This window comes from Talpa occidentalis, unplaced genomic scaffold (assembly GCF_014898055.3).
Source record: "Talpa occidentalis isolate TD23 unplaced genomic scaffold, MPIMG_talOcc4v2.1 talOcc4.14, whole genome shotgun sequence".
NCBI classification, from domain to species: domain Eukaryota; kingdom Metazoa; phylum Chordata; class Mammalia; order Eulipotyphla; family Talpidae; genus Talpa; species Talpa occidentalis.
The window spans coordinates 17,786,047-17,799,910 of NW_023601433.1; the positions used below are offsets into that span (position 1 = coordinate 17,786,047).

The following is a 13,864-nucleotide window of genomic DNA, read 5'->3' on the forward strand; positions in this document are numbered from 1 at the left end:
GGTCCTTCTGCCTGCTCTGCTCCCCGCTCTGGTGAATTCTCTCACCCTCCCACGCTTCTGACTGTACCCAGTGCTTGTATGTATAAATAAATAAATAAATCTTAAAAAAAAAAAAAAAAAAAGGTACATGGCTTAGCAAGATGTAAAATGCTACAAAGGAAATTCAAATAACATGAGAAAAAACTAGAAGCAAAAGAATAATAAGGGAAAAAACTAGAAGCAAAAGAAATCCAATTATATGAACCCTTTGTCAACAAATTAAATCAATGTGAAATAATGAATGACAATAGAACAAAAGTTTAAAGGTTCATCAGGCCCTTGTAGCATCTCCTAAACCCACAGGGCATTTATAAATTCCTGAACACTTAAAGCTGAAGATTAACAAGTCAGTCTACCCATGACAATTTGTTTACTTATTACTTTTTAATTTTAGTTTCTTATGAAGTATATATTTGGGACTGAGTAGTCTATGGTAAAATGTTTATTTCATCCCTCTGCCTACATCGTGTCATCTCCCAATTATTTGTTTTAATTTTTTTCTAACCCTCTTGAACAGGTAACATAGTTGTCAACACTGAGTTGATTAAATATAATTTGGGTTGCAAAGTTTAATTTCTACTCCTCAGACTTAAGTTCTAATTCAAGACTTTGAAATTGCTTATCTTGTGGCCCACAAGTCAGTTTTCTAATTGACAAGTTAACACCAAAAGTTGGGAGCAAAAGTCATAGGTCTCCCTGGTGGCCTAGAGGTTACCTCTCAGAGCTATCACCCCTACAGAGGCGGAGTTAGATCCCAGGTCAGGGAACTAAAAAAAAACCACATGGCTCAGCAGACCTCTCCTGTCTCACCCACTGCTCCCCTCAGCCGTGTATTTCAGTAGATCCGCCTGTTCTGCTCCCCACTCTGTCTCTGGTGAATCCTCTCACTCCTCACCTCCAACCCCGCAACACCTCTAGCCTATGCACCCCAGTTCTTCTACACTTAAAAAAAAAAATTGCATGTTACGTAAAATGACAAGTTTAAAAATGTCCCTTCATGTTTAAATTTTAATTAATAGAAAACTGAGACAATTTCTAAACTAAACCATCAAGACAATAATCACAAAACCAAAGATGGTACAGATATAAAGGGATAGTCACTTGACCTTGATATGTTAATTCAAACCATTTAAATTTGCTATATATTAAGCACTTGACTTCAAATTGTCAAAGCCAAAAAACAGTTCTGAGGTTTCATAATTAAAAATTAAAGAAAGAGCAAAATATGGCCAACTCTGCAGTAACATTCTAAAAGTCTTTTAAAAGAATTTATAATTCTTATTTAAGCTACAGGAAATAATGTAATATAATAAAAAAAAACTCAGACACTATAGTTCAACGTGCAGCATCTAGTAATAATGGCATACCTTTTCTTTCTGTTTTCTGTGCAGGGACAGAAGATGTGGGTGTAGGCAGTTTTGATAAAGTAGATGCTCCATTAGCATCAAAAGATTTCTTTGGCTGGTGATCAGACTGTAGCGTAAATGGACTAGAAGGAACAGTGCCTGGGGTAGCAGTTGGATGAACCACTGGTTTGATGGGGTGCTGTACTGGCGTAGAACTACTGTGAGTCTCTGCTCTTGGCAGTCTGTAGTCTCTGTCATTGTGTCTGCTTGTTTGAGACAAAATATTCTGTGGGAGCAAACTACTGGCATCACTGGAATGCTTGTCTTCCACTTTAGTTCACAGTTCGAAAAAAGAGATGTTGGAATGACGGAAGGGGGAAGAAAAAAGATTAAGTTAGAATCCTGTCTTTAACACCAGCTAATTTAGCAACATACTGTACTTATATTTTTTTATGAAACTGCAAGCCCAGTTAGTTAGTGTCTGCAGTTTTGCTACTAGAATATACAAATAATGGAGAGGAGTTTCAGCTCAACTATAAATATTAATCTATATTCAGATTTCAAAGTGAGCTACTTGTTTGGGGGATAATTTTTAGAAACACACCATAGTTCAAACAAAACATTAAAAAAAATCACTATATGGAGTTATAACATTTTAAATAAAAAGATTAAAAATATTTTAAGAGTAGAAAAAGTAAATGGCTCATTCTCTTAAAATATGGACCATAAGTTCTAATATGACTGAATTATCTTTCCACAGTGGTTCAACTGCAAAGGAATTTAAGAGTGATCAGCCTGATTTTTTCCTGAATACTCAAGTAGCTAATTAGTGGGCTCTAAAAATAGTTTGTACCAGGGCTTAAAATGACCTCCTTTTAGGATGGATGAATTATGATGAACTGTGCATCTGATAAGCAAATCAACTGGTATTTTAAATAATGGTAACAAAAGTTCTCCATAAAATCAAGTTATAGATAATATTATCTGAAAATAGAAATCCTACATCACAGCATAGTCAGAAAAATGTACTTGCTATTAAGTTACATTAAAAACAGATCTTCCAATTTAAAGCCACATAAGTATTTTAAACTCAGCATTACTAAAATCACTATATTCAATATACTTCTACAAGACTACAAAGGAAGGAAAACTTCAACAATACCACCAACTTAATATTCATCTTATTTCTAACCTCAATTACAACACTCTAACAAGTAACTAAAAAATTAATGCAACCACTAAGTAGGAAACATCTTAAGGTTCAAGCACCCAATGTGTGAGGGTAATGTTAGCAAAGGCTGTCCTCTGTTGAAAGCTTTTTTTACCCCCTCCAAATTCATGGTTCTCCTGAGCATAGAGACCAAGAAAGCACCAAAAAGGATGCTTAAACTGCAAGGCAGTTTCAAGCTGCTTCATGTTGCACCAAACAAAGGGTACTAGGTACTACCACAGTTTTTAATATCAAACACAAGGCATTTTGACTTAATAACTTAATAAATGAAATTCAGTGCTATAAATTACACATGAGAAAAATAGACTGAGCTATCAAGAGAATACAAATGTCTATTGATACTAATCAGGAAACGATCAATTTGTGTGCACATAAAGCAAGTTTTTAAGAGTTTCTTCCCGGAAAAAAAATTACTATAATAGAAATCTTTAGGGATATATCTAATAAAAACACCATGCTCAATTTCCCCCAATCCCTGTCACCTGGTTATCTAGAATCTTTATCTCCTTGACCAAGAAAATTTCCTTTCAGCTCCTTTTCACTAGTCAAAATATACCAAGTAAGCATATCTGGATGAAAATTAAAGATGACGTTTTTACCTTAAAAAAAAAAAATTGACAAAAAACCAAAATAAACTATAGCAGCATGATAGCAACTGAGAAACTTACAGCTGCAATCACTCATAACTCTAGACAAACCATGTAAGTCTTGATTCTGCTGCACCCCTCCCCCGCAACATAAACATTTAGCAAATTATCTGTAGTCATTTTTGGTTTGTCACAACTGGGGAGAGGGAAGGTGTGTAACTGACATCTGGTATGTAGAGGCAAGGCATGGTGGTCTACATTCTACAAGGCAGGACAGCATCCCACAACAAAAACCTAACCCTATATTATTTTTTTATTGTTGAGAAAATCCAAATTATGGTTTCTCTAATCATAGAGCAATCACACTCTGAGGCAGATCAAAAATGACCAAACAAAATTAATACCAACAATATCAAATTAGAAATTGTACTCAAACAAATTTTTGATGTTAGGTGTGGATAACATTATTTGCTACATTATTGCAAAAAAAACAAACATGCTCTAAAATCAATCTTTCTACCTTTATTTCTTGTCATGTATCTTCCCAGTCTTCCATGCCTGCCCCCCGCAACCCCCACTTGCATAGGTGTCCCTCCCTCCCCCTCTCTTGCGTGTGCAAGACACACACACACACACTCACTCTCTCTCTCCAAAGCTTTAAATCTTACCAGGCATGAACACCAACATACTGTAAATAAGGGAAAACTCTACAAACATCTTTCCGGATAAACAAAATTAAGCACTTAAGTGGCTTAATGACTTTATTACTACCACACAAAGTATAGCTCGGTGACCAATTTTACAAAGGCAATATAGCCAAGGTCCTTTTTCAAATGTTACTTAAAATTCAAAACAGAGTGATATATGACATTCAGTACACAACGTCTGTACTGTGAGCCATCATATGTATATCTAAGTAATTAGCTAAATGGGCAAAGATAATATTCATAACATTGTTTACGGTAGGAAAAGAGTGGCACCCACTCAAGCACTCATGGATAAATTGGATTATTTATAAATGAGGGCATACCAAAAAATGGAATACCAAGCAGTCAAGATAACAAATGTAGAATTATAAGCTAACATGGAACATATTATTTCTAGTATTACTGAACAGAAGAAAAGTTTGAAGTTATAATCCCATTTTGGGTGTAAAATACATACACGTGTGCTTTTTGTACATTTATATGGAGATAGAAAAATTTCATGTCCTCAAATGTTCCTGTGCCCTAACAGCAAAAACTTTTCCCTGTGATTTGTCAATAACATATATGCCTTACTTTTGAAATCCAGAACAAAAAAATCTTTCATTTTGCAAAGGAAAGGCTGCGCACAGATAAATCACTAAAAAATACAAAGTAATTATTTCCTTAAAAAGGAACAGTTTCACTTCTGTCAACTTTTTTTATCAAATCGCTACTACTCCAATTCATTTACTCTACCATGAGGAAGGCTACTTTGGAAAGAATAAAGCAGATGTACGAGGTAATCTGATCTTTTATCCTCTCTGGGAACCCTCATTCATTAAGTGGAGAAGCCTAGCTTGGAAACGAGAACACACGCTCACTTTTACAACATATGCCACTCTTTCCCAAGCCCAACTCCCACTCCCCAAGTTGCTGCAAAGGCTCACAGAGTGCTACCTATTTAGCCCTTTATTTTATTTTTATTAGTGAAATGGTACTGTAACCCAAGTCCTTTGTCTCAAAACACAACATTCATAATTTAACTTCAGAACTTTTTATTTTCTAAGAACAGAATACAATTTTTCTGATATAAAAAATTAAATGTTCCAAGGAAAATTATCTTAAACATTTGAGTCCTACAGAAATGACAACACTATTTTTTCCATCTTAAATTGCCCCCATCAAAACAATTAACATCCTTTGCTGAGACTAAATGCATCCCCTACTTGTCTGTTTTGCGTTTTAGAACGTTTCAAACACTTAAGTCTAAGAATTCCCAAAACACATCTAGAATTCTTCTCAAAATTTCAAAATCTGATAAAGAGCCCAAGAACTTTATATGACATTCAAATTTTATTCCAAGCATGGGAACCCACTGGGAACACAATACCTTTAGTAATAGTTTCAAGTTCAATTTTAATTTAACAAACAAGTGTATATTACCCATATTGTCCCACATGGACAAAATCTGGCCTTAAAACAACATAAAGGTATGCTTACAGTCTGAATTATAGATGAAGACCACCTTAGAATATAAAGGCGTAAGTTTTCCAGTAATTCAGTATGGATATGTTATACAGATTGCAGTGAAGTTAATCTCTAAATATGAGGATAACAAGCTTCTCACTGGTAACACAAAACACCAATAAATACTTGGACATTATTGTGTGTGTGGCTATCATTCAATTGTTAGATTGAAACCCAGTGCGTTTTCTAAGGGATTTGAACATTCAGTTTAATAGGACAGAATTGGGGATGTGTGTGTGTGTGTTTTTTTAATCAACCCAAAAGTGTGATTTTTTTTTTTTTTTTAACCAACTCATCTGCACTACACCTATTATAGGAAGGGATGAATACATGTGCAATATATCACTTTTCAGAAACAAAATGACAGAATAGGGGACAGTCAATATTAAAATAAACCTTTTGTTTTCTATTTACTTTAGTTTACATATAAATGGCTATAACCATGTAAAGTATATAAATTACAGGACGAATCAAATATTATACTGTTTCAGAGAAAAAAATTAATACTTACTTCCACTGGCAAATCCACTAGTGGCTGTTGCTTGCATCACCTCTCTTCTGTAATCTCTGTCTTTTGGGAAGCTATTAACTGCCATCTTGTTTGCTTCTTTTTGTCTCTGTTCTCTAAAAATAAGAAAAAATTTCAAAAAAATCATAAAAGTTACATCAAGTACAGTAAATCTACATATAATACTTTTGGCCAAACACTTAACAGAATGGCATACAGAAAATAAGTATACACAGTCATTAATATTATTAGCTGGTGTGGGAGATGAGATATTTTTATGCTATTAACTCCACAAACAAAATTGTGCATTCTGAAAATATAGTTTACATATATAAAGGGAACATATTTCCCTGTAAGAATTATAAAGACTGTGTTATAAAGAAGATGCACAAATGTAGGTATACTAGTTTTTCACAAGGCCCTTATAGACAACAGTTCATTTGTCCAAGTTTTTTTTTTTTTAAGGAGAAATTATGAAAAACACAGAAAATGGGCCAACCACCGCAATTAAAAAACAGAGTGATGAGTATCACTATAAGGAATAAAGAATATACAGAATGTTCAACTACCTTTCAAGCCATTCTTTTGGTTTTTCCCATTGTGAAACTTCTGTTCGACAGTTGTAGTAGTATTTTTTCCCAGAAGAGCTAATATGCTCAGACCAGTCATCTGCAGAATCATAAGGCTTAAAAACATTTTTAATAATTAGAAAATGTTAATACTATTTAATCACTTGATATGAAATACCAGGAATGTCAAAGTATACATATGGGAAAAGACTTATATGTTATCAAAGGTGCCCTAATCAAGGATGTAAAATATCTGCATAGCGTATTTTAGGAGACCTTCAAAGATAACAATGAAATAACCCTATAAAATGTCAAATTAAACAGATTAATAAACAGTAGTTTATTAGGCACAGGAAGAAAAAAATGAAATTAACAACATCTTGACTTTATATAAGAGCATGATTAAAGCTCTCATTATCGTAACTTTAATAGCTGAAATGCAGTCACATGGGGAGGAGCAGGGAACTTACTCTCAACTAACTGGTTTGAGGACATGAGAACGCATCAGCTCTAAACTCTTTAGGGCACTAAAATAATCACATATAGTATAACAGAGAACATCCTGCATGTATTTACTGCTAGTTGGTGGAAAAAAGCACAAAAAGTTTTTACAAAGACAAAGCTATTTAAAAGCTGAGAATCTGGGGCTTCCCCTGGTGGCGCAAAGGTTGAGCGCTGGGCTGCGGGGCTGCCCGCAGCCTCTGCAGCGCCGGTTCATTCCCTGGCTGCCGGCAAGGGTCCCACAAAAAAACAAAAAGAAAAAAATACCTGAGAATCTGTTTTACCTTCAAAGTCCTTGAGATGGCCAAGTATTAAACAGAATTTTGTTTCACATTGTAATATTTAAGATCAGGGGCATCACTCATTTTCCAGGAATTAAAACTGGTCTTTCAAAAGTTTTCAGGTAGAGTGCCTTGTAGGTATTTTATAGGCACTATAAAATTATAATGAAATTAGGAAAGTCAGGGGCCTCCCCGGTGGCACAGTGGTTGAGCGCTGGGTTGCAAAGCTGCCCGCAGCCTCTGCAGCACCGGTTCGATCCCCGGCTGCTCCCCGGCCACTGGAGGAGGGTCCCACATGGCGCGCAGACCTCTCCCGCAGCCCGCTGCTCCCCTCATCAGTGTGCTTCGGTCCTTCTGCCTGCTCTGCTCCCTGCTCTGGCTCTGGTGAATTCTCTCACCCTCCCGTGCTTCTGACTGTACCCAATGCTTGTATAAATAAATAAAAAATAAATCTTAAAAAAAAAAAAAAAAAAAGAAATTAGGAAAGTCAGAATGGCCTAGTTTTCATTGAACTGATTTCAGAAAGTAAAGTTTTACATGCCCACATGGGCCACAAGAAATCTGGTAGAATCTTAAGTATACTTCTCGATAAATTTCTTTACTATTTTTTCAAAGGAGTTCATGCTACATTTTGGCAGGCTATCCTTCTGGGTTCATCATGGTGTGCTAAGGTCTATGGAATAGAACTCTTATGCCCTGCCTGTTTTAATTTTACCAAGTATGGAACAAGCTGAGAACTCACAGGCAGTCCTCAGGTAACAAAACTAATCAGTGGTAGAAGAAAACATTAAAATCCATATTTCCACTAAATCAACACCAAATCTGGAAGTGACATAATAATTGTGAGGGCAGTTGAACAAATATTGCCTGTTTGTCCATATATGTTCTCATGTTTATGTTTCAAAATAATGACAGTATCAGAAATTAGTCATATGCTGTCAAACCTCTACAACCAGTGGAGAGTTAATTCTCAATCTTCCTAGCTTATTACAGTAGGCCGCACCAAGATGCAGGTAACCAGTAACAGAAGGTCAAATTTTAAAAGTTCTCCACTACCCACTATACCCAAATTAATAGGCAAACTAAGTTGGTCTACAAATGTTTCCGGAAGATTTGGTTTACTTTGCAAGTACTTATACGGGATTACTGGTTTGGTATGAAGAGGTAGAGACCGGAGGTAGGTGGACAGAAGACAACAGAGTAGATCAGAGTGGTCTAGAACTATACGTTTCTAAAGTGATGACTTGTGAACGGCTGGTATTATCGGTCCTGGAGGAGATAAGCTGCTTTGCATCAAAATATTTATCAATACACTGCTTCTTCCTTTTACCAAAAGTCTTGCTTAAAAAGAAGTATTCAGCTCAACTAAACAGTATATTTAATAACACTTCTGGCACACCCAACCAATGTGTCCCCTGTACAACCTGTCTCTTGCCCCTGCCACCTGCTTTACTGAAGTGTAACTGACAAATACAACTAAGATATTTCAAGTGTACATCATTTTTCAATAAGAAACATACAAAACTAAATCAAAATACAGCCTAGAATCCAGACTGTGGTATTGAGGATACCAGAGAAGAAGCGTGGGAATTAAAGAGGGGAGGAGGTCTAATGGATTATGGTGGACAAAATTATGGGTGTTTTGGTGGCTGGGTGTGGGTATGGTAAGATACAGTTGAAGAAGTACTTCTAAATTATATACAGTGGTATAAACCGTTACACCTCAATAAAAATACAATTAAAACAAAGTGTACACTGTTATTTTCTATGCACATACATTGTGATAGAATTATACACATCTGCTGTAGCTAATTACCAGATCTACTACCTCACTTTTTCATGGAGACAGACCAAGAATATTTAAATTCTACTTTCTTAGTAAATTTCAATTACATAATACAGTGTAATCAACTATCATCACTATGTTATATATTAGAGCCTTATTAAATCTCTTGGTTTTAAAAAGTATTTAACGATAAGAGTATTTAAAGAAAAGAACTGAACAAAGGGCCTGGAAAACATTTCAAGTTTTCTAAATTAGGCTTGATGTGGTTGCTAATAAATGCTCTAAGGCAGCAGTTCACCAAACGTTGTCCAGGAACACCTCAATATCATTTCACAAGATCTAACTATTTTCATAATAATACTCAGACAACTTTCTGGTTTTCTTTTGCACTCTACCACAAGAACACAGTAGGGTCTGCCTAGAGATTGTATAGGTCACTTGGTACAGTGACTAAATGCAGAGCAGATACCAAATTCAAAGTGTCATCTTCTACTCAGTCAAGCATTAAAAAGATGTTCAGGAGCCTCCCTGGTGGTGCAAGGGCTGTTAAGACGCAACCTATGAAGTTGTCTGCAGCCACTGCAATATGAATTCGATCTCCAGCCAGCCAGGGAGCAACCTACATCGTCCACTGCTCCCCTCAGCAGTGTATTTCAGTCAGTCTGCCTGTTCTGTTCCCCACTCTGTCTCTGGTGAATCCTCTCACCCCCCCACACCTCTGACCTGTACCCCTGGCTTTTGTATGAATAAATCAGTCTTAAAAAAAAAAAATGTTCAATGACTTTTAGAAAGTTATTTTTCATAAAAATTTACTAAGTTGACATGTAAAGGGGTTTACAACTGATTTTTAAATGAGTTACGTGTTTTTCAATTTATTAGTCCCTATTTTTTGTATGGTGAATATTAATAGTCATAAACAAAAAAACTCCATTTTCATGAATGTAGATGGATCTTGAGAACAAAACAAATGAAAATGACTGCTCTGAAAGAACAGCACTGGGAGTTACTGAATTGTAGTAGCTCCCTTTCTTAAAAAGTCTCTCCTCTCTCATTCAAGTTCACACTCATCCAAGCTAAGCTATGAAATGCAACAGTTAATTTTAGAATTAACTTATGAGTTGTCAATAAAGGATAGTTTATTAAATAACATCAAAGACAGCATTTACTGTAACAAAGAATTTCCTAAGTATTCTGGTAAATTTCTTTTTTAAGTAGAGTATCTTCAGGTGAAAGCAGTTAACACAGAACAGGTCATGAGCCTCAAACAAAACAGTTCCAAATATGCATAAGGTATTTAGTTGATATTGACAAGAAGCATTTTGATATGAACACAAAGTCATCTAGGATTGAATCTAAACTGTTTCCCAACTAATCAAATTTGGTGAAGGAAGATTCAAATTATGTCCTTAAAGAGGAATACTTTTTCCCCTCTAAATGGAGAAATTGAGAACTATGGATAACTAATGTATAGCAGTCTACATCCTATAAAGATTTAGATTAGGAAGGATGAGGCATTCAACAAGCTTTTTCTAAATACTTACATGGATGAAGCACTGTGTAATGAAACATTACAACGAATGTTTATCAAAGAAGTTAGCAGGGAATTACATGAAATAGTATAATAGTATAATACATAATAAAGTAAGAAATTTTCATTTTGACTTGCAACATTAGAAACTCTGTAGATAGAACTGTAAATAATACTGTTCACGATTTTCAAAGACAGGTTTAAAACTTAAAAACCCCAAAGAGGGAAAATAACATATCTTTAAAACTATTCCATATTTTAACCTGAATTAAAATAGTATGTCAATGTGTTAACTGATATTCACTTGTTTCCTTAGTTTTTCATTATGAATATATTATATGAAGATTAATTTTATGCTTTACTTGCTCCTCAAAAACTTGCTTTAGAAGTGACTTTAAGGCAAAGAAAAAGTCAGTTTGCAATAAAACTTCAGAAATATTTAAATGTCAACTTTTGGGGTAAGGTTTGAATTTACAGTCTGGAAATGACAAGTGCCATGCCCAATGGGTATAATGAAAGAGACCACTGCTCCAAGGTTAATTACACAGCTATAGTTGAAATCTACCCAAAGGGGAATCATGATTATGAAAATACCTAACATGTATTTCCATTATAGTAATGATCTTTCCATTTCCACTCACATAATGAAATCCCCTAGCCATCACCCCCTTTTTAATTTGGGTCTTATCTGACGCCTATTACTCATTCTTTCTGATTTCACTATGTTAATCCACTTCTTGAAAATGCAAATAATTTTGTTCTCCTTGAATAAGAAATTTTTTTTTTAACCAAAACAATGTCCACATGGGCTTCCACTATCCTAAAAGCAAACAAATGGCAATAAACTGTCAGTGATATAGAAGTTTAGTGCTACTTTGTAAATTAATGGACCCACTTTACACAACAATAGATTCATTCTAAAATCCTAATTATTTGTCTTATTGACAACGACTCAGCACAATAGTTTGATAACACCTGTTAAGATTTATCAAGCTGTTGTCAGCCTCAATAGAAACACTTCTCTACTCAGTTCTACGGTGCTAGGAGAGGGACAATGAAAATTATGCTGTATTTAGCCAGTTGGCTTTGTTAGTTTATGCCCATAGTAAGCATTAGGGGGCCTCCTTGGAGGCCTAGGGGTTAAGTTTTAGCACTGTCACCGTAATGGCCCAAGCACTGTCACCATAATGGCCCACCAAGGCAGCCTTAGTTTGACACCCCCCTACCAGGGAGCTAAGCCACATATGGCACAACAGACCTCTCCTATCTTGCCTGCTATTCCCCTCAGCAGTGTATTTCAGTAATTCTGCCTGTTATGCTCCTACCCTCCCCAATCTCTGGTGAATCCTCTCACTTCTCCATACCTCTGGCATACACCCAAGCTCTTCTACGCAAAAATAAGTAAATAAAATTTAAAAAAGCACTAGAGGACAGTCCGAGAGGCAGAAGAAAGAAGTCTAGTAGTCAAGTCACAGTTGGTTCCAGTTTCTAACTGTTATCTCCCCCAAACCAGAACTAGCTTCGACAAACCACTTCAAAGTACTATCACCAGTTCTTGCAGGGCTCATCCTCTCAGTTCTTAGGTTCCAGTAACTCCTACCTCTTCCTTTTCATTCTCCTTCAGCCCTATGGGGTGACTGCTAAATATATGCTAAATATATGTTACCTCACTGATCGTTTTTAGTCCTCAATATCTGCAATATCTAATTTATTATTGCCTGTGTTATTTTCTGTTATAAAAAAATAACTACCATGAACTCTACTTTCCTAAGTAGACCCAGACTAATATGAAACTATTCTAAATTTGCTTTTATGAAAATATCATTACTGTCTCAATTTTCTATGGAAATGAACTATCCACACTGTTTTAACAAGGGAGAAGAAATAATAAACCCTAAGGGTCTTTCAATACCAATGACATCACCCAAACATCAAGACAAAAATCTACGGGATTCAACTACACTTCTACAGCCTTCTAAGGTATACATTCTCCCTGTAATCTGTTTTCCACACCAATATCTAATCATTTTTTTTTTGAATTTCAAATATGCTGTTACTTCCTTGATTACAGTTAAAGGTCTCACTTAGCATTGTCGATGGGTTCTTCGAAACGGATGTAAGCAAAACTACATGTAATGAGGGCCTCCCTGGTGGCGCAGTGGTTGAGCGCTGGGTTGTGAAGCTGCCCGCAGCTTCTGCAACGCTGGTTCGATCCCCGGCCACCAGGGGAGGGTCTCACATGGCGCGCAGACCTCTCCTGCCGCCCGCTGCTCCCCTCAGCAGTATACTTTGTCAGTCTGCCTGCTCTGCTCTGCTCTCCGCTCAGCCTCTGGTGAATTCTCTCGCCCTCCCACACTTCTGACTGCACCCAGTGCTTGTATAAATAAATAAAATAAAATCTTAAAACAACAACAAAAAAAAACCTACATGTAATGAAAGCAGTTCCTCAAATACTGATGTCTATTATACTATAGATGAGGGGGAAAAAACAATCCTAGTAACATTTTTCAAAGACATGCTGTATATTCTCCAGTCACCTCCCAAGGTCTTGACATAAAACTCAGATTCCTTAAACAAGATACATTAACTCTTTATGATCTGGCCCCTACTTATTTGCTGTAATCTTAGTTCTTACCATGCTTCCACACTATAAAAAAATCCTTGTAGTTCTCCAAGCATGCCAGGCTATTTCTCACATCTATGCATTTTAAGTGGAGTTCCTTTGCATGCTACACATTAACCTCTTCAACTAGCACAGTTACATGCAATCTGTTAAGCAGCATTGCTTGTACTTTCATATCATCCACACCCAATTTAGCAGTCCCCCCGAAAGTGCTCACAAAGCAACTTTTAACATGCACTGTTCTGTTTACTTTTTTGTTTCTAATCATGTCCAAAAGTTCCTTTAAGATTGAACTAAGTTCCTTTAATATTAAATCTACAACTCAGCATATATTTGGCAAACTGAAACTTTATTGTGTTTTTGCTGAATGTATTGGAAATTCAACCTTGACTTAAAAAAAAATCTGAATTCGTTGATTAATAATGACATCTTTTTAGAAATATGTAAAATCCCTTATTGAATTTCATGCCCTTGAAGCATAGGGACTTTTATATCACTAGTATCTAATAGAGAATCACATCAGATGTTCAACAAGTAAATGCTATAAAAAGGCATATAATGAACAGAGAATGAATTCAAGTTAAACTACTTTAACTAAAGAAGTCTCAAAATCTGAAGTTCTGTGTATCTCAGAGGCTGTAGCAGTAAAATT

General features: G+C 35.8%; 1 protein-coding gene across 4 annotated transcripts in view; it reads right to left on the reverse strand.

Moving 5' to 3' along the window:
* The window catches only part of WAC (WW domain containing adaptor with coiled-coil), an 80,299-nt gene that overhangs the window by 23,245 nt on the left and 43,190 nt on the right, over positions 1-13,864 (reverse strand). For 3 of the 4 annotated variants that reach the window (XM_054694813.1, XM_037510153.2, XM_054694814.1), the window contains exons 5-7: positions 6,494-6,609; positions 5,928-6,040; positions 1,407-1,715 (exon numbers count right to left, since the gene is read on the reverse strand). In XM_054694813.1, coding sequence (XP_054550788.1) covers positions 1,407-1,715; positions 5,928-6,040; positions 6,494-6,609 — 538 coding nt within the window. The remainder of the gene's footprint in view (positions 1-1,406; positions 1,716-5,927; positions 6,041-6,493; positions 6,610-13,864) is intronic. The other variant, XM_037510155.2, reaches the window with a different exon arrangement.